Genomic DNA, 27370 nt, shown 5'->3' with positions numbered 1-27370 from the left:
AACACAAAAATTGTCAACCGAATTCTGGAACCGATGGCATCAAGAATACCTGTCCAGATTACAGGAACGTCCAAAATGGTTAAAGCCAATCGCCAATTTACAACCGGGCATGCTGGTATTGGTGAAAAGTGAAAAAACTCCTCCCACAAAGTGGCCGTTGGCACGAATAATCGACGTACATCCAGGACAAGATGGATTGGTGCGGGTAGCAACGATTAAAATGAATGGACATATCACAAAGCGACCAGTAGTGAAACTGTGTCCTTTGCCAATAAACGACAAATACCCACGAGAAGCCATTAAACCTGTACAAGAGGCAGATAATGACGAGCACCACGAACCACCTCCTTCGAAGCGAAGACGTGGAATAACCAACCACTCTATTACGCCCTCATGGACATTAATGTTAGCGACTATAATATCACTCTGCGTATCACACGTAACGGCTACCGTGAGCGTGAAAAAGTCGAGTGGAGGTTTCTACCTAGAAGAGTTAGGAAATGCGGTCATAAATAGGGGAACATTCCAATTTAACATCCATGTACCTTGGAGTGAAATTCACACAGACAACATAAGAATTCATGACGTAATTCAAAACATGACGAGGTTGTGTGAATATAGTAAACAGATGAGCTATGATATAAGCTGCGAGAGACTTAACCAGCATTTAGTGACCATGAATGATAATATTCAGCATCGAGCAAGATCAATTCAGTTTCTAAGATCACGACAAAGGAGAGGTATACTGGGAAAAATACTCACCGCTGTCTTTGGAGTGAACGATCAAGTGTATCAGTATTGAACACAGTAAAACATCAAGGAAAGGTCATGCTAAAAGCAACTCAAATGCTAAATGACACTAATAACCGAATCACCACCCAACTTCAGCATTTCAACATACATCTAAAGGAGTGCATACAGCGAATCAATGAGTTCAAAAAATGGTATGTTGCGATCGACAAGAATAAAATCCATGTTCATTTCCTGAACACATACCAACAGGCTTTGAATTTTTTGAATGAAGCACTGGCTAAATACGATTGCTTGTGGCGAATTGTATCAAACCAAGCGTCCATTTGGGAATGTTCGCACATAACTGAAGTAGTTACAACATTGAACCACACTATGAGGCTGCTACCACCATCGCTACAGATTCATCATCAACCCAACGCAGCAACCCAGACCAGTTACGACCAGCAAAAAATCACGATACAAGGATATTTGCCAATATTTGACGTACATCACTATGATCTTATACAAGCATCTGCAATTCCACAACGACTCAACAACAATCTGTTTGTTATACCTGAAATTCATGAAGGTATCCTCGGACTAAATTATGACGAGCAATTGTACTTCGAAATCAGCCGGGAAGAACTTGACAATAGTTTCGCATTAAATACGACAAGTTATATGATTCAATTACGGGCACTTTACAATATACAAATGCATCCGAATTGCCTCATCACTCAAGTGTACAATAGCTACGAAGGAAAAAATTGTTCCACGCAACACTTTCAAATGCACTCTATAATTTTGAAAAAAATGTACACCCCGAACACCTGGATATATGCAACACCATCACCGACGGTTGCGTACGCTCTGTGTAACGGACAAAGAAGCGAAATCGTCCTGAAAGAGGAAGGGATCATCCAATTAACTTCAGATTGTTCCCTAACAACGAAAGAGATAATCCTTCTTTCCGAACAAAGAGACTTATCAGTAAATCTGAAGGTATATTTTAAGCTTTTTGCGGCCAACATCAACTCATCAGTGGCAATCGAAACAGTGCCGATACTCAATGGACCAACTCTCCTTGAAGCAACAGGGTCATTCTCCACGATAGTGCAAGAAGCATATAAGAACCAGGAGTTAAGCAAGAACATGGCATGGAAGGAGTTGCATTCCCACATATTCAATTTTCCAATAAACCTAATTATCGTCATTGGTTTAACCAGTACCTTTATCCTAATACTCATAAGAAAGAACATCCAGTCATTCTGTAAGACGCAGCAACCATCTCAAACCCAAGAACCAAATTGGTACGATCCCACACCAGCAGCCAACAATGAAACAAGTATCTAAGAACCCAGAGGTTCTTGGTGGGCTGAAACCTCATGCGGTGCTCTATTCGCTTCACCCATACTTCCAGAAGCATTATTTCATTAACGTCAATGCGGAATACACATCCAACAACTTCTGCGTAGTCTGGGAGCACCATCACCTTCAGCTGTATCACCAGAGCTAAAAAATGACATTCAACTTGCCAAAAATCCAGCCACATCACCAGAGGTAATGAATTTCCCGTACAGCCGACCGATGCATAAAAGACTTCATCAGGCGATATGGAATAACTACACAATCAGTAGTACACCGCATAAATGGGATTGACAGCCGAGAAATCGGCCAACCTCGCCAATTTTATGAGGTAAAATTGTCCACTATTCATCGATTCTGGGATGAGGTTCGGAGGCTCCATCAAGATATCTGTGAGAGCATACGGCATCAAAAACCACATGTTCTTCGTCATCGTCGATGCTGATTCTCATTAGCCTGCAATTTTCTCCGTTATTACAGTAAATGCCCGTTACAGCAGAAGGCCAAGATTCAATTCGGGGTACCAATCCCGGGCCAATGATCAAAATGGCTACACCTTTCACTTTCAATTCATATTTTTTCCATACTAACAAAAGGTGGTTCACTCAAAATGCTCTATCCCACAAACTAATAGTCCGATAGCTGTCAAATGCGCACACGTGTCTTTTGAAGATTATTCTTAAGCTGTCGACATCAAACAGGACTCTAGTCGGCCAACGGTGCAGCTAGATCCCAACAATCGCATTTGCAATATTTCTCTTTAACCAGAAACAAGCGTTAGGATTGCATTTCATAATATGCAGCATGATTAAATCTGTATACAAACAACAACAAAAAAAGTCAATGATCATTTTCGAAATATAGAAAATTTAGGGTTTTGTGCGAAGGTGAAACATTTGGTAAACAAGTTGAAAGGCGGATAATGGATATGTTGAAGGTTTTCACCCGCCCGTCACAGGACAAAGAGAACGAAGCCACGAACACTACAAATCTCGTGTTAAAACGTTACCAGTCACTATCAACCATATTACCAAATCAACGAACGAGCTTCTTCTCGACGTATTCAAACATTTGTAGGAAGGCGCGTCGGACGAAAGTACCGCGCATCTTATCAAAAGTTCGATCGAAAGAGTAATGAGTTCATCAACACAACTGCACATCATTCTGTACACTACCCTGGGGCGCTTATTTCCGCTTATCGCGAATGAAGACATTAGCAGGCATATCCGTATTCTAGATAGGCTTAGAAAAGACGTTTAGAAAACTGTTCGCTACTGCATGAAAAGTGTCGCATTCCCACAAAACCCAGCCAAAATAGTGCTTATTCTTGTTGGCCTGAAATTTTTCAAATAAACGCAAATAACAGCAGGAGACAGTACAGGAAAGAATTTTTGCGGAATTTTAGGTTTGGCCTTCTGTACATTTCCTGATGATCATCATTTCGAAGCGTTAGAGGAGCCCTGAGGGACTCCTAAGTCTACGGGAAGTCAATAGAGCGAAGTCCGTCGAAGCATACGTGACAAGTTCTGTTGGAAATGAAGTCTACAAGTATTCTAAATAAGGGAAGGGGGCAATTAATCTGGATTAGCTTCAAAAGCAGGTCCTCTTTCCGTTCTTGATTAAGGAGGTGGTCTTGCGGATAAAGGATTGCCTGTTCGGTGGATCTGAGGTTTTCGAAGCCGAAGAAGAATGATAGAGAAGTAGTGCCTGTTGAGGTGAATAGGATACGCTCGAAAATTGTTCCAATATTGGATAGAGGAGAGGTAGGCCTCATTTTTTCGAGATCGCCAGAGCAACCCTTTTTAGGAATAGGTATTAGGAGAGCTTGTTTCCAGGATACAGGGAAATGCCCGTTATTCAGGCAATTATTGAAGAGGATGGCGACACGTTCACTGATGGTGGTCGCACACTTTTGCAGGATAAAATTGGAGATACTGTCAGGACCCGATGATTTTTTATTGTAGGATCGGATGGGAGAAAAACGACAAACTCAACTTCCAAGCTCGACCCTTTTCGCTGACAGTAGTGGTGACTACCGAGCTCCGAATGAGCCCCGCGGGCGATTTGGCTCTGAATAAGTGGCTGAAGTAGTCTACGCAGGCAGATATCCTTTCCTCAGCGGATTGGGACTGCAGGTTTGCTATTTTTATCAAGGAGTAATTGACGTTGAGATGAGATTTTTTCCTTCCAGCCAGTCGATTAATTATTGAGAAAACTTGGGGGCCAGATTTGAGAGGTTTGAGAAGTTTCTTGTGGGATGCATTCAGTTCGGACATAATAGCTCCATTAACATTGCTGGACAGGTTTTTAATGATCTAGGAGAGGAGACAGTAGTCAGCATTTTATCTATTTTGTAGTAGGTGAAATGGCCGTTTTCTACGCTGCAGTAGTCCGTTTCTATCATGAACTAAATGGAAGTGTACCATTATGATCTTGAATGAAGTGCTTTAACACCCTTCAAGGTCCTAATCCAATGTGGATTGTTGCGCCAACGATTATTATTATTATTATGATTGTCAATTGGTTTTGAAGGCAGAGTTGAAAGGACCCAGCGCGCTGGATAAGTCGCATTGAAAATCGTCCCAGTTTGTCAGAGAGGAGGGAAGAATTAGCTGTAAATGCATAGAGAGTGTGGAATCTTGGTGGTCAGAGTGAGCGCCAGTGACACATGCTGAGAGATTGAACGAGATTATAAGTCGTCTAAAGAAGAAGACCCTCGAGGAAAGGATTGTATTACCGCGTTGATAATGTCCGCGCTAAAGAATAGGCCTTTGCCGTTTTCTTTGTTAACTGTGTCGCCCCAAGTTACATGTCTGACCTTAAGGTCACCGCCGAGGAGGAAAGTGTCGAAACTGGCCTCGATTTCCCAAAGTTCGGACAGAATGGGAGTGAGGTGGCGACCTGTACCGCCGGGGAAGTAGAAAGGGACGATTACGACTAGGAGGATAATGCCGCCCCTAACAGGTAGTCTGACCACTGCTAACAAGCAGTTGGAGTGTGCAACCGATGGGTTAGTACTTGGTCTTAGTCCCGATCTGACTAGGATGGTTGTGCCTCTGCCCACGGGGGCTTCCCCAAGTCTGGTTTCGTCTAGGACAGCGTGATTAGGGTCAGTTTCCTCAAGGAACTCGTGAAGAGCGAAACGTTCGAGGAGCAGGGCGGCAATACGAGATATTTTTAGCTCTCTCTTTAGGTTGTATTGATTCTATACTGCGGGGATATTTGGAGAAATTGGGTGACCCAGGTGGCCGCAATTTGGGCATTTCAAGAGCGCCGCCAACTCCTTATCAGCGTTGTCTCGGACAGTCGAACGAGGGCAGTCCATAGACGAATGCGAACAGTGCACTTGACACATCTGGGGTCGTAGCCGCAATTTAAAAAAAGTTGGCAGTTATAGCACTGAATGACATCTCCTTTCCTGGGTTTCTCCTAGCTGATCCGCTAGTGTGGTAGGATTTTTAGTTTAGAGACTGTGTTGGCATCTGTAACTAGGCCCAGCGCTCTGGAAGTCAAGTCGTACAGGAATATCGACGGGAGAAAATGAATTCTAGTACCATCCCTAGCTACCGGCGGGCTGGCCGAATCGGCAGATTTCGAAGCCCCGGGACGTGCATGAATCGCTTCGGGGCGACGTTCGTTATCTAAGCGAAGATGGTAGCGGTTTGTGTGTTCGCTGAGGCCTCGTTGTCCGAGACGCCCAAAGCCGTTTATTTTCGCTTGAAGGGAGCCTTACCTAAGGCAAGTTTGAATTCATTTTGAAGTCCTTAAATGTAATTAATTGAGGAATTTTCTTCACCATTCCGAGAGTCCAGCTGGTCCCCAAGAGGGAAGCTCTGCTCGTCGTTCATCATTATGGGATAGCAGTCGTCATTAATCGTGTCTTCGGCTGTAACGGGCGGCCGGGCGAAGGAGTTGTATGGTGATGTTGAAGTGAGCTGTCCATGGGCGACGGTGGTGTATGCTGGTTCCGCTGTGGTTTAGCGCACCTGTAGTAAGGGTGTGTTCCACTCGCGGTCCAAGGCTTATTCCGATTTCACTTTGTTATCGAGTAAGGCTAAAGGCTAAATCTCCAACTATCACTGGCTTACCATTAAGCCAGCTAAACAACTGAATAACGATATCAGGAAACTTGGCAACGATACAAGCTCCGACAAGACCAATCGACAGAACGGAACATTCGCTTTGGCAAATACAAGCGAACTTTTCCCTGGTCTTAGTCTAGCATTAAATTGAACGTTGAACAAATTCAACGCTTCAGAATAGGATAACTTCCCTCGAACCAGTACGACCTATTAAAGCCATCAAAACCATTCAGCGTTGAATGACAAAGTGCTCCCCTAAAATAACGAAACGATTGAATTTACACCACAACGCACGAAACCGGGAGTCGTGTCTAATAAGTTCCATTAAATGCAATCCGAAATTTCCGATTCGAAGTCACACGAAGTTAGACAATTAAGTAACGAGACTGATTCCAAAAAAACCGTATATTTAAAAGTTATTCTACAACTTTGCCATCCCCTTCAAAGTAGTCCCCTTGGGCAGCTATACAGCGATTCCTGCGCGTTTTCCACTCTTCGTAACATTTCTGGAACGCTTCGACTGGGATGTCCGCGAGTACCCTCGTCACGGTCGCTTTGATGTCCGCAATTAACTCAAAATGGGTTACTTTGACCATCGATTTTGTTCTAGGGAACAAAAAAAGTCAGAGCGAATAAGGCGGCTGTTGCAACACAGCGATTCCTTCAGAGGTTAAATACACACGCTGAGGACGGTGTGGCCCAGTGCGTTGTCGTGATAAAGGATCCAGTTACGAGTGATGTCTGCACGCACCCTGTTGACTCGTTTTCGTAATCTTCCGAGTACTTGGCGATAGTAGACTTGATTTACGGTTTGCCCCGGTGGAACAAATTCTTTGTAGACGATTTCACGGCTATCAGAGAAGGTAAGAATCATCGTTTTCACCTTCGATTTCCTCATGGGAGTTTTTTCGGACTAGGCGCGTGCGGAGGCAACCATTGTGAGCTTTGGCGTTGGGTTTCCGGGTCGTATTGAAAAAACCAGCTCTCGCCTGTAATAACTCGATCGAGCAGCGTGGGATCGTTTTCCACTTGTTCCAAACAGTCTTCTCCGACGGTCATTCGATGCTGCTTTTGCTCCTCAGAAAGGCTCTTTGGAATCATCTTCGCGCACAACTTTTTCATCCCGAAATCGTCTGTTAAAATTTGTCTGACTGTTTCACGGTTCATACCCAGTTCCGAGGCCAACATTCAAACTGCTAAACGCCGATCTTCACGGATTAGGGCACGCACACGCTGCGCATTCGCGTCAGTCCATACCTCGACTGGTCTCCCACTCCGCGCCTCGTTTTCCACGCTTTCACGCCCTTCCTTAAACTCTTTATGCCACCGTAACACCCGGGCACGACTAAGAGCACTATCACCATGCACTTTTACAATTTTAGCGTACGTTTCCGAAGCTGTTTCGCTCAATCTGGCGCAAAATTTTATGGCGACGCGTTGCTCTAGATTTCATTTCTCCATTTTGGTGACTAGCGCCACCAACACACGTCTACTCAACACGACACAACAGGCGAACTAAACAAGCTAGGGCGATGGTGAATATATCAATGGAGAGGGGAAGGATGCCGGGGAAGGGGAAGGTTGCAGGTTTACCACAAGCGCGGCAATAAAATCAGTCTCATTACTTAATTGTCTAACCTCGTAGCACCTTGTGCCGATAACGTCAGCTTTAACATCCAACTAACAGTGAACCCTTTACTTCGGAGACAAATGATCTTTGAAACTTCAATTGCAATAACTGTACAAGTATCTCTTCCATCTTACCTGTGTAGACATACAAAGTCTTCAGATGGGGAAGTATCCAGGTTGATCGTTGATGGTTTTGCCTTGCCTTCATCAAATGAAACCAATTGATTTTTCCACATTTTCTATTATTAAAAATCTTAGTATCTACACTTTAGTATTAAATTTAATTTAATATTTAGATCTAAAAAATAGAAAAACTTTAGGACAGTTGCTCTCATCAGATTATAATCAAATTTTCGGTTTTGTTGCTCTCCATTACTCTAATAAGAAATAAATTGGAAACATGATAGTGAGGGAGGTTCTGATCACTTGTTCAGGTTTCGCGGATTTTTTGTTCCTTTTTTTTAAATTTCACCAACACAACGGAATATGATTATCATATAATACTTAATTAGACTTATCAGCAACCATTGGGAATTTAACTATTCTCAATTCATTGCCATAATCACATATAACTGAATTACTCACTAAAATCATGAATTTTGGACATAGCTGTGAGATCGAACAATCGAGTTTGACTTCTTTTGTGGGCTCACCCGTGCGTACGTCCCAAACGATGAGAGATCCTGAGAAGTGAAGAAATTGGATTGGTTCATTTGTCAGTTATAAATCGCATTCAAAACAAACTGAAAATGTTCAAAGGTATTAGGTTGTTGCACATGAAATAGCCGATTTGGCAATCAAGTGAAGTTAGTTGCGATTTTGCTGTATCAAACCACCACCAGTTGCCGCTGCTGGTGTCGGATAATGAAGTATAAATACTCCTACATTTAATCAAGGAGTCATTTCTCCCAATTCCCGATCCCGCCACCCGAACCTTCAACACCCCACTGCTTACCAATACAAGCCGTCACACCCCAAACAGTTGAATCCATCATCCTCTCCTGAAATAATAAAAAATCAACCGGGCCCGACCACATCCCCATCATCATCCTAAAAAATGCGCCAAAACACTAAGCCTCTTCCTCGCCCAACTCTTCAATCTATGCCTCCTCTCTGCACACTTTCCCACCCCATGGAAACGATCCCACATTGTCCCAATCCTAAAAAAGGACCAGCCTTCAGCGTCCCCGGGCAGCTACCGCCCCATCTCCCATCTCAACGTGACATCGAAAATTTTCGAACACGTCATCCACGATATCATGCTCCAACACATCACTGACCACGCCATTATCCCCCCCTTCCAGTTTGCCAACAGCCGCGGCCACGGCACCTCACATGCCCTCCTAGCTCTCAAAACTGACATCCTATCCCAACTAAACAACAACATCCCCACCACAGCTTACCTCCTCGATATCCAGAAAGCCTTCGACGCGGTCTGGCACGACGGCCTCACCTACAAACTCTCCCACACTTTCAAATTCCACCCACAATTATGCAAACTCATCCTTTCTGATCGCCAATCCTTAGTCCGTATCCACGATACCCTATCCGACCCTTACAGTCCTCCCGCAGGCATCCCCCAAGGCTCAGTTCTGTCAGCAACCCTCTTCTCCCTATACACCGCCGATATCCCACTCTAGCACCCTACCAACTCCTCCCAAGCAGTTAAAACCATCCAATACGCCGGCGAATTGATCCTCTACACCTCGTCCCGGAGCATACAATCCGCCCAAAACCGCATCAATACCACAATCCGAACCCTCAACAAATTCCTCCAATCCTGGAAACTCCTACTCAACCCCTGCAAATGCGAAGCCATCGTCTTCCGCGGTAGAGCCACCTTTACCCGTAAGATGCTGGCCGACGCCCGCAATCTCACGATCAAGATCGGGCCATCCGCCATTCCCGCCGTCCAATCCACTAGATACCTGGGAATAACCATAAACTCTCGCCTGTCACCCATGCCCCAGGTAAACTCCATCCTTTCAAAGACCGTAACAGGCCTAAAAACCCTATGGCCCATCCTCAAGAGAGACTCCGCCATCCTTCCAAAAGTCAAACTCTTCTGCTATAAGCAGTTGATCCGACCGATAATCACGTATGGACTCGTCGCATGGTGTGACGTCTCCTCAGTCCAGATGGAACGTCTACGGGTACGTGAAAGGAGGTTCTTCCGCCTGTCCCTCTCTCAATCCAGGCTCCACCCAAACCAAGCCGTCTATGACGAGATAAAGTGCTCCCGCATAGACCAGATCCTCCTTACTTCGTTGACCAAATTCCTCAACAAATGCCTAATCCACGAAAATAACCTCATCCAATTCTACTCCCACACACGCAGTCATATCACGGACCAATCATACCGCCACCATCCCCCCCTTCTGACCTCCTAACCCTCTCCTCCCAAAACAGCAGTTATCGCGACGGTAAGCTGATCTTATTCAACCGCCCACACGATAGGCATCGCCCTGGCCTCGTCTACTCCCTCGCCCAATAACACCACCGTCCCCTATATGTATCCTTCCCCCATCCACCCATGTACCACAACTATCCCGCCGATCAAACAACAATATAAGAAGGGTTTTTCCTGACTTTCCCCTCTATAGCATTAGTCCTAGGATAAATTAGATCCACCGTAAATTAAGTCTAATATTAAGCAAAATGTTAGTCTCTAAGTAAAGTTAAGCTGTTAGAGATAAGCCTAGTATTAATTTCATAAGCTGGACGCTTCAGGTACGAAAGGTTTTGTGTATTTCTTATACTTTCGGGTGATATTGACATTCATAGTCTTCAATTTTGCATGTATGGAGACCCCCCTTAAATTCAACGTAAAAGGATGTAACTCACTGTATGTGTGAGCGTTCACAGTTCCCACCTTTCTACCAAATTTGGTGTCAATCGCTATAACCGTCTCCGAGGAAAATGCGTGTGACGGACAGACAGACAGACGGTAAACCGATTTTAATAAGGTTTTGTGTTTACACAATACGGCGGTGGTTCGAAAAATTCCGGTCAGGCTACGTAAACCTTCAAAGTGAGCCACGTGGACATCCAGGACCACCGATTGACAACGGCGAGCTGCATTTGCTAGTTGAATCCGACACACGTCAGTCTGTGAGAGACATTGCAGAGAAACTGGGCGTGCACTATTCGACAGTTTCCCGGCACTTGAAACAATTTGAAAAGGTGAAAAAGCTTGAAAAATAGGATCCGCATGCCCTTACGGAACAAAGGATAGTGCTTCGAATGGAAATTTGCTGGTCTTTACTCACCCGCAATAGAAGCGATCCTTTTTTTTTTCACAGAATAGTGACATGTGATGAAAGTCCTGGGGGTTTAACGTGAGTACCTGCCGTGTAGGCATAATCCCATCTCTGGACACGGATTGATTTTGGGACCACAATCAGAACGCCGCCATGCAAGCACAGCGGTCCTGGTTTATACTGAGTGCAGGCTCAGCATTCATACCAGTGGATGCGAGGCCTATCTAACACCTCTGCCGTAACTAAGGGGTACGGCACCGGAGTTGTATAGCGCAACTCCCCGCTTGAGCTCCGAGGAACTCTGCCCGCGATGTAGGCATAACCACAACCACCATGAAACTCCCACTAGGGGGCCAACCGCAAATAATCGGGCCGAGAACACATCCTCCAGGAATTCTCCTGGAGCATATGCTCTCAGAGGGCCGTCCCGGTTCCCATGGTATCAGATAACCTGCGGTGAGGTTTCGTGGCAGAGCCACTTCAGATGAGTCCCTTGCAGACTCGGGTCTGATCGCCCTCCTTGAGTACGTAGTGATGTGATGAAAAGTGGATATTATACGACAATCGTCGCCGATCAGCACAATGGCTAGATGCTGATGAGCCACCAAAGCATATCCCGAAACCGAGCTTCCATCCGAAGAAGGTAATGGTGACTGTTTGGTGATCTACAGCTGGAATTATCCACCATTCTTTTTGGGCACCTGGAGAACGATAAATGCACAGAAATAATGCGCCCAATTCGAGGAAATGGACCAAAAATTGAGTATTTAACGGCCGAGATTAGCCAACAGCATCTCTGTTGGTGGGATACTCCTTCACGGCAATGCACTTCTTCTTTTTCTTCAGCCTTTGTCCCGTTCACAAGCGGGGTCGGCTCGTCGTGATCGGCTTCGCCATTTGGCTCTATCGAATGCCTGATCTGGGTGCAATCTCGAGGCTTTCAAATCCCCATCCAGCGTATCAAGCCACCGTTGCTTAGGTCTGCCTTTTGGTCGTTTACCATCGACTTCGATGTTCAGACCAATCTTGACAAGTGAATTTTCGTTTGCACGAATTGCGTGACCATACCATCGAAGACGCCTCTCTCGCAACTTTTCCACGATCGGTGCAACCCCATAACGATCGCGGATATCCTCATTTCGAATGTGATCTAAACGTGTGACGCCACTAGTCCAACTTAGCATCTTCGTCTCCATTACCGCAAGACGCTGTTCATTGTCTTTTATGGTCGGCCAACACTCAGAACCATAGAGAGCGACTGGACGGACGAGATTGCGGTAAATTTTAGATTTGAGACGTTCGTTGATACGTCGATCACAAAGGACACCAGTTGTGGAACGCCACTTCAACCAGGTTGCGTTAATGCGTGAAGCAATTTCATAACGCAGTTCTCCATTGACTGATAGCGTTGACTCGAGGTATTTAAATCGCTCAGTTATGGGCAGATCACTGCCGCTGACAGTGATTGTGCCTGTTTCATGGGAATCGGTTGTCAAAAATTCAGTTTTATTTAAATTCAATCTGAGACCGTGTTGCATGAGGCGATCATTCCATTTATGAACAAGTGTTGTCGTAAAGCATACCAGATGAGTTCGTGTGGTACACGGTCAAACGCTTTCTCTAGATCCAGAAAGGCAATGTAAAGAGGGCGATGCTTCTCACGGTGTTTCTCCATGAGTAACCGCGCAGCGTGTATTGCGTCAGTAGTTCCAAAGTTCTTGACAAATCCGGCTTGATTCACGGTTATTTCAACGATTTCGCGAATACGGTTGTCAAGAATGCGTTCAAAAATCTTCATGGTATGGGAAAGTAACCGGATCGGACGGTAATTTGAACATTCTGCTGGACTACCTTTCTTTTTCCATATTGGAACAGTGGTACTTTCTTGCCAGTCAGATGGTGTTCTTCCTTCCTGAATAACCCGGTTAAAGAATTCACTGAGCCACAGTGTTGGGTCCCAGCTCTTCGCTTTCCAGAGTTCAGATGCGATGTCGTCAGGTCCTGTTGCTTTCCCCGATTTCATTTGTTTTATTGCCTCCTCGACTTCAGTTGCGCTGACTGGTGGAACTGCTCCAAATGTCGGCAATGATTGTGGAAGTGGAGGATGAGCAAATTCTTCAGTTGAAATCTGCTCGAAGTATTCTCGCCATCAATCCGTTTCGGCTCGACGGTTTGTAAGCAAAGTACCGTTCTTGTCGATACAGATCTCTCTCGCCATCCCGAGTGTCCAGTTTATCGTAAAGATTTTTGAAATGGTTCGCTCGGGTGACAGCGACCGCTTTCTTTGCTTCCCGGTTGGCATTCTTATAAATGCACCAATGTCTCCGGCAAGACATCTGGGATATGGGCCAACCAGATCGATATAAGCGCTGTAACACCTGGTCGAAGGTGAGCGCTTTTCCCATTAGAGACTGGAGCGTTTGGGTGGGCACCTTTGACGTCTTGCATGTTTCACAATTACGGATGTAGTACTTGATGTATGAAACCATTTTAGGCCAATAGAATCGTAACCGCAGTCTACAGAATGTTATACCCCCCTCATGTGCAGTTAAAGGATAGTCATGGGTGCGGGTGATCACCTCAATCATCAGCTCCTCCGGAATCCAAAGCTTCCAAGCCTGCTGCTCTTACAGCTCATTTTTTGAAGTATACCTGCAGATCAGGGAGTTTGTTGGAATTCTCCCTAATGCGCTCAATCAACCACCAGATGTTGCAAGCTTCTCCTACGTTTGAAGATGAACAGGAATCCTTGAAGCTTCGATGCCCATTTGACCAGCCTACCATAGAGGTCTGGTTGGTTTATCAGCCATTTGAGCGAAATGTGGTCAGTTACCACTTTGAACGTTGTGTCTTCTATGTACGCTCTGAATTTGCGCTAGAGCTAGCTAGAGAGTCACAGGAGAACGGTTGCAACTTACGATCCCGAACTCGTGAGTTTCAGGTCAGAGATATCATATATAAGCGGTTTTTCAATTTAAGGAGTGCAGCAAACCGGTGTAATGCCTAACTGGATCAGCAGTTCGTGAAAGCAAAGGTTGTTGGTAGGATGGGAAAGGATTCGATACGAATTGAAAGACATGGACGGTCATGATCTGGAAGTCGATCATGCGAAGGATCTTAAAGTCTAGCCCAACATCTGGATCTTCCGCTGCCTTTCCTTTAACAGGACTCAGATACCCAGCCGTTTAATAGCAGTGATTGCATCACTGGTCTTCAGCTGTCCTTTCTTGAGCAGGCCTTGAAAACCCAGAAAATGTTTTCCCCACGCTGGGCGCCATTTATAATAACCAAATAAGATTAGCGATGACCAAAAGATCATCCTGCCTACCCGGAGATGACCAAGAGGGGAGTGTTATCCGAAAAATTCCCTAAAAATCTAAAAAATTGATTGTGAATGTCCGCTCGTAAATATTGAAGCTCCATCGAAGTGTTCCGTCGACACGTGCTTGGGAATGTAGGGAGCTCCTTTGAACACTCCGATCACTCACGTGTCATCACGCCAACATTTTAATTCGAGCTCCAAGGCTCCTTCTGTAGAAGCAAGGAGACTGTATACAGGAGATTCACCTCCCGCCGCATTGCTTGAATTTGTGTGGTGGAAGAAAAGCATTGCCCATGTTCGACGTTGTTCAATCAGTTGCACGTGAAGATTTTTGCGTATATTTTTGATGCGGTTGGTGTCGTGTATGTGATGCATTGAATGGGAAAATGTACACAAGAAAACTATCTAGGCGTTATCGACAGACGCGACAGCTAGTTACCTCGTACCTATACCAAGTCCATGTGCTCTTTCTGTATGTAGTCTTTTAGTATAGAAAGTTGGTTTTCTGGGCAGGCCCGTCTGTGATTTAAGGGGATCATCCCGTGTGTCGGGTTGGAGAAATCGATTTTTTTTTTGCATGAATTGTATCTATATATAGTGGAGAATATGTGGGCAAAGGGATTTTCCGATATTCCGAGTCCTTCAGAAATTACAGGGTTAAACAGGTAAGGAGTTTGCAGCCGCGGCTAGAGTACTCGATGAGAAAGAGCATCGAATTTGTTTTTACCCGTTAGTTTTTCACCTGAGCCTTATGAATTTGAACACAGGTATAAATATAAAAAGATGAAAAACCAATCAATTGTCTAAACTTATTTGCTGTTTGGAATAAAAAGGATAATCCAGTCTAGAGTTTTATTTTATTGTAAGTATTGTGCTGTTTGTGTGTTCAGTGATTTTTTTAAATAGATCGTACGAAGGGAGATCGCTTTAACTTTCAACGTCATGCTCACACTAAAAAACGAGTATTTCATGGGAATCGATAGTTATCAGAGAAGAAAAAGGACTTCGCATCAACATCAGCAAAGAAAGTTTTAGCAAGCATGAACATGGATGTTCCAATTGCGACAAGTTTTGTATATTGTATATTGGATTTTGCTGGAGTTTTCTCCGGTATTTCTGCAAATTTCTGCAAATAATAAAATATACGTAGTAGTAAAAAAGGAATGCATAGGACATGTCGAGAAAAGAATGGGAACGCGACTTAGAAATGCAAAGAAGAATCACAAAGGCATTGGTGGAAAAGGGGCTGGAAAACTTACTGATAAGGACCTCACTACATTTTCTGGGCTAGCTATTCGTCGACCCCCAAATTCGATAGAAGGAATGAACCAAGAAATTTGGGCAACTTTCTTCCATAAATGTTCTACAGACGAAAATCCTCAGCATCAAAATTGTCCAGCAGGCGAGGACAGTTGGTGCAAATGGTGCAAAGCGGAAGCTAAAGGAGAACTGGATAGTTTTCACCACGAGAAGGCACCTTTGACTGAAGAAGTTCAAACAGTCTTCAAACCAATCTACGAAGATTTGTCACGAGATGATCTGTTGAACAGATGTTTAGGAGCAGAGACCCAGAATAACAATGAGTCGTTAAATGCATTGGTCTGGACTTTCGATCCTAAGCACCTTCATTCAAAGTTCAATGGCATTCAATGGCATTCTCAAAATCCTAGTGACAATGGGATGTCAAGTTAGTCACATATGTCAGGTTTATGTCGACCGCCGTAATGAAGCGCGAATTTGGCGATACGAACGACGATCGCCTGACCTCGCTAAAAGAGCCAGAATTGAAACCAGAGAGCAAAAATCGGCCTTACAAGACTTTTTTGAAGAAACAAAGGGTGCTCTTTATGGACCACGTATAGCAGATTAATGGTGAGTTAAAATTTTACTGTTGATAATCACATTTAAATTTTCAAATGGGTTTTTCTTGAAACTGCATCTTGAAAATCGGCTGCCACCATAGCTCAAAATCTATCCAACCAAATTCTTTGAAATTTTCACGGCTTCTTTAATACATATTTCTACGGTCCGCAAACTAGGATAATTGCAGTCGGACGGGTCGTTTTTTTTATTCATAAAAAAAGCCGTAAAAAAACATCAAAATCCAAAAAATTAAGTTTAAAAGCCCACCAAAAATTTACCTTTTAATATTTTCTAATTATCCTAGTTTGTGGACCGTGGAATATTGTCCACATTAAAATGCCGTTTAGTTTTTTTTCCTCAGATGAACACATGGCCCTCCAGCGTGACAGCAAAAAGACACCTTTTTTTTGGATTTGGGTGTATAAATTGACACGTATTCCAAAAACTGGCCACGATATCAAACTGAAAAATTTATCACATATACTAGAGATATCAATAAACATATGGTGAAAAAATCACGTTTCTATCTTTATCGAGTCCTCCAAAATAATTTTTCAAAAAAAAAGGCAAAAAAAACGGCCTTCACTCGGGATGATCCCCTTAAATGAATTCGGGTATGAGACTCTGCTTCATCCACCATATTAGTAATAGCACAATATGAATATTTAGGACATACATATAGAATAAATATTATTGGGTGCAGGCATAATGTATTTTATATTGCCTGTACCATAGTTGTAGTTCTCCACTGACATATTCTTATCTTAAGATAATAACAGGACCTTGTTCGAAGAACGCATCTTGTTTTGTAACATGTGTGAACGGGCCTGATAATAAAAATGGTACAAGCATAATGTTATTTATATTGCTTGTTCCCTATTTCGTAAGAAATGTGTGGTCGTTAAAGAAGACACTTTGACCTGCGCATTGTAAAATGCAATATGGACATGTGCGCGACACATGATAAAGATAGGATAATGTTTACAAGATAGGTTACTTTGTAAGAAATATTGTAAGTAGTGGTTAGTCAAAATTTGGAATTTAAATAAAACGGTCGTACGATCCTTCCCAAACGGACTCAAATTGAATTTTATTTTAATTGGCGCCCAACGTGGTTTAAACCACAATCTTTAATCCTTGTATAAGGAGTCGGTATTAATTTCGTAAAAAAGTGTGTGAAAATTTAGTTATATAAATGTTCACGATCGTGCGAATTTAAAACGAAACAATAATCGAGTGAAGCGGCTGGCAGCGGAGTTTTCAGACGTACCTACATATTGCAACAAGTGACTGTGACTGGGTGAACGAGATATCTAATCAAAGCGAATCGAATCAACTGGTGGCGTGTGTCTAACTTGCAAAGAGATATGAATATCTGTACGAGTATTATGTATGTACAATTAATTTAAAAACATCCTAACATATTAAATTGAGAAATTTAAGCTTAAAAAAGGCCGATTACAGGGTTAACCGAATCGACAGTTTAAATTTTTTAAATCTCTTAGAAAAAAAGTAATAGAAATGTCTTTATCTGCCGAAGCTATTTCGAATATGATTGAAAGGGTTAACCTTTCATTAGCTGTTCAGCTTAGGAAGGAATTTCAAGACGCAATTGCGGAATTGAAATCTCGGCCAGGTCCGTCAACTCAAGGGAGTGACATTCACAGTGTTGTTTCTCAGTTAAGGCAGGAATTTCATTCTACCATACAGGAACTGCGAGCGTCAGCACCACCTGTTGAAAATCAGAGTGATATTAATGTGGTTGTTTCGCAATTAAGGGAAGAATTTCAGTCTTCTTTGCAGCAACTGAAGACACCGGGTCCTTCTGTACAGAGGTATGAGGAAATTGCCATCACAAGTAGGGTTGTTGGTGGTAATATGAGGCTTGACTTACCAAAATCAATGCACGAGTTTAGCGGTGTTATGGATAAGTATCCATCATGGCGACAGTCAGCCAAAGCTGCAATAAAGCCGTATCAACCATATGTTGGTTCTGACATATATTATCAAGCTGTTGCTATTATCCGCAACAAAATTACTGGTTCTGCTGATATGGTTTTATCGTCGTTCAGTACACCACTGAATTTTGACGCTATATTGGCTAGATTGGACCATACGTATTCCGATAAGAGACCACTGTATTTACTCCAGCAGGAATTGTCTACTCTTAGACAAGGTCGTTTTTCTATTCCACAATTTTATGATATGGTAGAAAAACAATTGACTTTAATAACCAATAAAGCTATTATGCAATATGGCGATAAAAGCGTAGTTTTGAAATCCTTGAATGAAAAGTATAGAGACGACGCATTGCATATTTTCATTTCTGGTATTAAAAGACCTATCGGTGATACTCTCTTTGCGAGTCAACCAAAGGATTTACCATCTGTCTTGGCTCTCGCACAGGAACTAGAGTCTAACAGACAACGCTATAATTTCGCCGCTGCTTTTCCTAATTCGAACTCTGATAGGGAACATACGAGTAATTTGGGTAAAAGTCCACATTATAAAGTGGTTAACAAAACTACCCGAGATGAAGCTCAATCTCCACCTGAACCAATGGATGTAGATCCATCAACGTCTCGATTTAGACAAAATTCGGGAAAAAATAATAATTTTCGTTCGAAATCATCAAACAATAATTTTTCAAAAAGACATCAATTGAACACATTCCGGGTAGAGAAATTAAAGGATAGTTCTGTTGTAGACATTTTACAATCAAAAGCATGTCTTCCATACGTTCAACACACTTTGTTAAACGGTGAGAAAATTAAACTTCTTTTGGACACAGGTGCCGAAAGAAACTATGTGAAAAATCTTCCATTTCTAGTTGGTGTATCTAAATTAAAAAACGATGAATTTGATGTACATTCCATTCATGGGGAAACACGTATCACCGCGAAATGTCAGATAAGCATTATGGGACGTACTTCTGATTTTTATGTATTGTCTGAAATAAATGATATGGATGGAATTATAGGTTACAGATTTCTAAAGGAAATCAATGCAATGATTGATGTCACTGGTAGTAAACTTTATTCTATAGGTGGAATTCAAGAGGTTTTTCCTTCTAATAGCACACAAATAAATCTATTACATGATTTAGATTACAATTCTATTCCTGAGGAAGGTGTAGACGGGTTTAAGAAAATCGTTACGGAAAATCAAAAAGCATTTGCTGATCCAAATGAAGCATTGCCTTATAATACTAACATTGTGGCTACGATTAAAACTACCACTGACGAAGCAATATATTCAAGGAGTTACCCATACCAGATGACGGCAACTAAATTTGTAAATTCTGAGGTTGAAACTATGCTACGTGATGGTATAATCAGAAAGAGTTCTTCTCCTTATAATAACCCAATTTGGGTAGTTAATAAAAAGGGTGTAGATGAAATGGGAAATCCTAAACTACGTCTGGTAATTGATTTTCGAAAACTCAATGCGAAAACTGTTTCGGATAAATATCCTATTCCAGAAACTTCAGTTATATTGTCGAATTTAGGAAAATCCAAGTATTATTCTACTTTAGATTTAAAGTCAAGTTTTCATCAAATCTTGTTGTCAGAAAAAGATCGTAAGAAAACGGCGTTTTCCGTTAATAATGGCAAATACGAATATTGTCGAATGCCATTTGGTCTGAAAAATGCTCCGAGTATCTTTCAGAGAGCGATCGATGATGTATTAAGGGACGACATAGGAGTCCGTTGCCACGTCTACATTGATGACGTTATAATTTTTTCTTCCGATATTCAGAGTCATTTAAAAGATATTGAAATAGTAATAAAAAAGCTTCGAGATGCGAATATGCGCATTTCATTGGGAAAATGTAATTTTTTCAAAACGCAACTCGAGTTCTTGGGTTTCGTTGTATCTGAAAATGGTTTAAAAACTGCAGATAGCAAAGTAAGTGCTATTCTTAATTTCAAAGTGCCAACTACTATTAAGGGCCTTAGATCCTTCTTAGGATTATCGGGTTACTATCGACGGTTTATACGTGATTATGCAAAAATTGCAAAACCTTTGACTCAATTATTGCGAGGAGAAAATGGTAATGTTAGTGCAAAAAAGTCAGAAAAAAAGAAAATTACATTGTTGAAGGATGCTCAAGATGCCTTCAACAAGTTAAAGCAGATTTTAGTATCAGAGGACGTTACTTTACGTTTTCCGGATTTCAGCAGACCATTCGAGCTCACAACTGATGCCTCATCGGTAGCAATTGGTGCTGTGTTATCTCAGGACAAACATCCGATTACTTTCGTATCACGAACGCTTAGTGCGACTGAGCAAAACTATGCGACCAATGAGAGAGAAATGCTTGCCATAGTATGGGCATTGCAGTCTCTTAGAAATTATCTCTATGGAGTAAACAATCTTCACATTTATACCGATCATCAACCACTAACATTCGCGATATCTGATCGAAATCCTAACACCAAGCTAAAGCGTTGGAAAAGCTTTATCGAAGAATTCACACCGACTTTTCATTATAAGCCTGGGTCTCAAAATGTTGTCGCAGACGCGCTATCTCGCCAGTATATTCAGAATCTTACTGGAAATGGTGAATCTAGCGGAAATTGCTATAACAGTGAGGTATCCCTATCTCAGGTCATAAGGACAGTGTCAACGCCTATAAATTGCTTTAAAAGTCAGATTATTCTTTCGGTGGGCAAGGATCTAAAAGTAACAACAATTAGATTGTTTAATGGGTACCTACGTCACGAAATTGATTTTTCGAACAACGAAAGTCTATATTCAAAGTTAGAGGAGATAGCTGACGCGAAGGTAGTTAATGTAGTCCACTGTTCTTTGGAAATTCTTGGAAAAATACAGAATGATATTATCAATCTGTTTCCCTCGGTTCGTTTTAAGCATACCGAAAAGGTTGTGATGGATTTAATAAATGAAAATGATCAGCTGGAAACTATTGCAATGGAACACAATAGAGCGCATCGTTCAGCGAAGGAGAACTATGACCAAATTCTGGATACATACTTTTTTCCTGGACTTCGTAAGGAAATAAAAAAATTCGTTAGTAATTGTAAAATTTGCGTAGAGTCTAAATACCAAAGACATCCGAAAAGGCAAATTATGAAGCGTACGCCATTACCCAAATATCCTGGTGAAATCCTGCATATGTATATTTACAGTACTCAGAATAACTACTTCCTTACGTGCATAGACAAATTTTCAAAATATGCTCTAGTGGAACAAATTGATTCACGTTCAATTGTAGATATTAAAATTCCTCTTACGAAAATAATTGGTTTCTTCAAAAATCCGAAAATATTAGTTACGGATAATGAGCCATCACTCTGTTCAAATGTTATACAATCCCTTATTAGGGACCACTTTGGTATGTCTCACCATAAAGTTCCAGCTATGCACAGTACAAGCAATGGACAAGTCGAGAGATTCCATTCAACTCTAGCAGAAATATCGAGAGCGATAAAAAAGGATATGCAACTTACAGATCTTAGTGAAATTATCCAATTAGCTTTAATAAAGTATAACAATTCTATACACTCTGTAACAAAAGCAAGACCTATTGACTTACTTTGGAACATTTCTGATTCAAATAAACTTAATACGGAAAAACTTTTGTTAAATGCCCAAAAAGCTCAAAATAATTATCACAACAAAAAAAGGGTCAATAGAAAATTTAAAAAGGGGCAAGAAATATTTGTCAAAAGGAATAAACGTTGTGGGAATAAGCTTTCGAATAAGTATGATAGGAAAAATGTGCAGAAAGATTTAGGTACTGCGGTACTAGTAGATGGTAAAGAGGTGCACAAAGATAATATTCGTTAATGTTTCTCTATCCAGATTAACATTGGTCACCACCGTCGCCGGTAAAATCTTTGACTATAGTTCATCTAATTATATATCATTACGAAAAGGGGACGTGGGACTGTACGAAGATTATATATACCTTATTCATAATATAAATTTAACTGAATTTGAAAGTATAATAGGAGATATTCGTGATTTAAGAAAAATGTTTTCAATATCGGAACAGAAGGAATCACTGGACGCAGATGCGAATGAAATGTCTAGATTATTGTCGTCTCTAAAGCTTGGTGAACGCAGGCATAGACGATCAATTGACTTCCTTGGTTCTGCTATCAAATTTATTGCGGATACACCTGATCACGATGACTTTGTTTTGTTAGGAGAACGACAGTCTAGGCTAGTAGGCGCACAAAATCAGCAGGTAGAAATTAATTCTGAGCTAACTGAGAAAATTAATGAATTGACAGAGCGCATAAATTTAATAAAAAAAGAGTATTATGATATCAGCGAACCAAGATTTCCTGAGTTATTTCAAATTATTACCATTAGAAATCAAAGAGTAATATCCTTATTAACGAACGCTGTCTACTCGGTTACCCTTGCTCAATTAAACATTGTTAATCCTGTCATTTTAACAGACCAAGGGGTCCTCTCAATCGTAAAACAGGAAGAAATGCCCATTACTATAAGTGAATTGACTTCATCTTCTACTGTTAAAATATATAAGTATTAGTAATAATGTGTTTAAATATTTAGTTAAAGTACCAAATATAATTACTATTTGTTCTCTCATAGTTATGTACCCTGTAATTCATAACAATACCATATTAGATTTAAGTAATAGGTATGTTGCCGAGTGCAAAAAAAAACACACTGCCACTGGTTAATTGTAAGGAAGGTAAGGGTAAAGCAGTCTGCAAGCACGATCGTTTTGATAAATGCCTTGCAATGATCTTCAATGGAAACGTCGCAACGTGTAAAACGGTCACTTCATATCACATCTCACCAATCGAAAGGGTTGATGTTGATGCATTGATCATTAATGATGCAACAGCCACAATAGTAGAGAAAAATCACTCGGTGACTGTTACGGGTACATTCCTCGTACAGTTTGAAGAGGATATTCTCGTCAACGACACACTGTACAAAGTTACAGGTAAGGTGTCATCAGTGGTTCCGCAAATTTCAAAGCAGTTCCAGCTTAATGTGTCAGCACATTCGACACAGCTGACATTGCCGTACCTGCATAAGGTACATCTCCGCAATTTGGAGAAGATCCGACAATTTGATGCCGACAAAGTCAACAACAATGAGTATGCATGGTATGCATTTGCCCTCGTCGTGGCAACAGTGATTCCGGCTGGTATTATAGTAATGCGTAGAAAATGCCGTGGTAAGCCGACGATCAGACGACCTATGAATTTCGACGTCGAAAATGAAATCGAACGTATCGTACGCTACATCGCCGATCACAAACAGATTCGGGACGAATCAGCTTAAGGGGAGGGTAGTAATAGCACAATATGAATATTTAGGGTATACATATAGAATAAATATTATTGGGTGCAGGCATAATGTATTTTATATTGCCTGTACCATAGTTGTAGTTCTCCACTGACATATTCTTATCTTAAGATAATAACAGGACCTTGTTCGAAGAACGCATCTTGTTTTGTAACATGTGTGAACGGGCCTGATAATAAAAATGGTACAAGCATAATGTTATTTATATTGCTTGTTCCCTATTTCGTAAGAAATGTGTGGTCGTTAAAGAAGACACTTTGACCTGCGCATTGTAAAATGCAATATGGACATGTGCGCGACACATGATAAAGATAGGATAATGTTTACAAGATAGGTTACTTTGTAAGAAATATTGTAAGTAGTGGTTAGTCAAAATTTGGAATTTAAATAAAACGGTCGTACGATCCTTCCCAAACGGACTCAAATTGAATTTTATTTTAATTTATTCACTGGACCTTTCGCCAACCGACTACCAGCTTTTTAAGCATTTGGATAATTTTTTTTTAGCGGAAAAACAATTTAGGAACGAAGAGGGTGCCAAAATTGCCTTCGACGAGTTAATCAACACCCGACAATTGGACTTCTACGAAACTGGCATGCATGCTCTTGAGTCTCGCTGGGAGACTGGCATCTATTTTGATTAATTAAATAAATTTTTGTAAGCTTTACAGTTCTTTTAAAATTTTAGTACCAAAACGGCCATTTCATTTGCAACAACCTAATAAAATATTCAACATACGCAGCACCGGAATTATCCACTTACCCATTTTATTTGTTACTAATAACGACGGCGTCAGCATAAGTAGATTTGTATATGCATTTGTAACATTGATAGTACACAATAGATTACCCTGAAAACGTTCCCAAACGCAAACTCTCTCATCAGTTGCCGCTGAAATTATATAACTGGGAGCGCAAGCAAGTGATGTAATAGACCCGTAATGAGCTTGGATGGAATACAAACATGCTCCCGTAAAAAGATCCCAAATACACAACAATCCATCCTGAGAACCTGATCCACCTGTTCCGAGTTGCCAATGATCAACAAATAGGCACGTAATTGGACCACAATGACCATGCAAAGTATGCTCCACTGCAAGGTCTTCAAGGCGATACACCTTCAATTGATATTAGAAAGATTGATTGTAACCGAGCTTGTGAATTGAAATTTACCTTAAGTGTATGATCTTGGCTGCCAGTAAATATTATTCCGTTTACTACTTCCATACATGTCACCGGCTGTTGGTGTGCCATTCTAGAGTTTTCCAGAAGGCATTTCATCTCTTCTTTTGCATTTGTTCTGCATCGATTACGGCTTGGAATTATACCTAAACTGCCAGTCGAGCTTGTTCGAACATGCGCTATTTATACAAACAAATCATATATAACCAAAAAGCACCGTAAAAGAGCTTAGGAAAAAACTTACTTCTTCGATATGCTGATGTAAAATTCCAATCAATTTGGACCCCTTTGTAATATGTCTCCAACTTGTAAAAATCTAGACGACCACAAAGTCTAGCAGCGATGACTCGATCACTGTTCAAATTTATATGTGTTACTCCATTCATCCTTGAATAATCTCCTTCATAAGTACACTGAAAATATCTCCAATGAAAACGACTCTTTCTATGAATTTGCTATAAACAAACCTTCAAAAACCCAGTAGGACCCTCCCAGAATTCTAAGCGTCCATTGGCACACCCAACTGCCACTAAGTTATCCAAATAATCCAAACACCAAACAGGCGATGAAGACGTGTGACGTTTTTTAAATGGGACAATTTTTCGTTGCATTGAAGCCTCGTCCACGTGATTCATCTCGTGTTGTTGCATCATCTCCATTTCCTTCATTATATGGCAACGATCAATATCCGTCAACAACTCTCCTGTTTTCGAATCCCACACTTTAATTTGACCTTTCAAACATGAACTCACAACAATCAGGCCATCCGACACCAAACATTCAATCTTATGACTATGACCTTTCACTTGAACCGGAACACCTTCAAGTATTCTCTCTGTCTGCTTGGCCGCGGGGTCAGCTTCATTCCAACTGGCTCGCCATTCTGCATAGTTTCGAGTACAAACGCATCGATAAAAAACAATCAATGCGTAAGTCAGGACGGACACACTAATCGCACAAAGCAGAGTTGCTAGGAATATTTCCATGGGGCTCTTTGGGAACATCGGAATGCCTCCGGGCGGTATTATATGAGATTCTTTCCGCTCATCGTCGTCACTGAAGTCTAGCGGATCAAGTGCCGCTGCAAGAGCTTTCCATTGGAAATTCTGAAGATCCTTTTCATTGGGATGCCGTAGATGAATAGCAACTTCAGGCTTTACTGCGTACGACAGTTTAATAGACGGCAAAATCATCACATATCTCCCACTCAACGAGATGTTGTATTGTTTCAGTATCGCCGACCAATGAAAATTCGATAAAGAGTAATTGATCTCGTAGTTCGCATGTTGCAGCTTCTTCAATTGCTCCGCCACTTTATCATCAATCGGTTGCCGATCCGTTGATTGTGTATTGGGGATATTCAACGTGTATAGATTCTCTTTACTGGATTTCTTATTAATTGACTTTATTCCAATATTCGAGTCTGAATCGTTTGAGTTTGTTGCCAGCAGTAAATTCTGCAGGAAACCCGAACTGTAGATAATCGACAGGATCCACACACTCATCCAAATCATAAAGGCGCGCTGGAAAAACCTTGTCCTTGCCCAGAAATTTACAACCTTCAACCGCTTCGGAATTTTATTGGGCACCACCCGATGATTCATTCCATCCACATTTTGCATCAATTTCGAGTCGATAGTGCCCAACTTTGGTTGTGACTGGGATCGACTAAAACCTGCCGGGTGAGTCCGTTTCGCATCATAGTATTTCCTCTGATTCCGCTTAGCGATATCATTGAACGCGAAACTCATAATCTTTGGCATGTACTTCGCCTCGGCTGTGTATTCGATCCGCTTGATATCAAGGGCCAGAATCGTCGAAAACAAAAGCATTTGCAGAAAAAAATCCGAGATAAGCCCGACAATGGCAAATATACAAAACTCCTGTATAACCGGCACAAAGGTCGCTAAACCGATAGTAAGGATTGTAATCTCAGTGAGTAGAGTTTTCGATATATGCCAGCCTTCCTTACTCAGGCCCTGAGCCATACGAATTTTTATATCAAACGTTTCATCAGTCGTCACTACACTTTTCGTAATAACCAAACAATTCTCTAGACCGACCAGAATTACAAGATACGGAAATATACCCTTAGACTGTAGAGTAACGGTTAAACCGAAAAAGAAACATAATCCTAACGACATCATCAGACTCCCCAGAATCGTGATGACGGCAAACGATGCCAGAATGATACGAGACTTGACCATCTCGATTTTACGTAATGAAAAATTAATATAAATAAAGAGAATTATAAATGCTGTGATGATTGGTACGAATTCCATCAATTTGAATTCACCAGGATAATAAATAAACATAACGGATTTACTACTACTACTACTGCTACCACTACTACTACTCTTGTCATTGGCTGCCGAAGTCGGATCCTCATTTTGATACAAAGGAAATTCCGACGCAAGCTTCTCCCTTAACGAATCCAAATATTTTTGATCGTTTTTCACTAAGATTAACGTGAGTGCGTATTGGATAACACGCGATCGTGACTTTATAGGATATCGCTTGAATCCTGTCTCTTGCATTGGTAGACCAAATAACATTTCAGCTACAGACACTTTTGTCTTTTGCAGATTCTGTAAATGTCGAGAAATTTGTTAAGT

General features: G+C 41.5%; 1 protein-coding gene across 1 annotated transcript in view; it reads right to left on the bottom strand.

Annotated features, from left to right (window-relative positions):
• Nucleotides 1-8033: 8033 nt before the first annotated feature.
• LOC119653454 (sterol regulatory element-binding protein cleavage-activating protein) overlaps nt 8034-27370 on the bottom strand; it is a 35925-nt gene continuing 16588 nt past the window's right edge. Inside the window, exons 4-8 of the mRNA XM_038058063.1 lie at nt 25223-27343; nt 25000-25168; nt 24747-24934; nt 24337-24691; nt 8034-8491 (exon numbers count right to left, since the gene is read on the bottom strand). Coding sequence (XP_037913991.1) covers nt 8313-8491; nt 24337-24691; nt 24747-24934; nt 25000-25168; nt 25223-27343 — 3012 coding nt within the window. The 3' untranslated portion in view covers nt 8034-8312. The remainder of the gene's footprint in view (nt 8492-24336; nt 24692-24746; nt 24935-24999; nt 25169-25222; nt 27344-27370) is intronic.

This window comes from Hermetia illucens, chromosome 4 (assembly GCF_905115235.1).
Source record: "Hermetia illucens chromosome 4, iHerIll2.2.curated.20191125, whole genome shotgun sequence".
Taxonomy (NCBI): domain Eukaryota; kingdom Metazoa; phylum Arthropoda; class Insecta; order Diptera; family Stratiomyidae; genus Hermetia; species Hermetia illucens.
The sequence above is the reverse complement of the archived record's forward strand: the minus strand, read 5'-3'. Positions and strand labels throughout refer to the sequence as shown.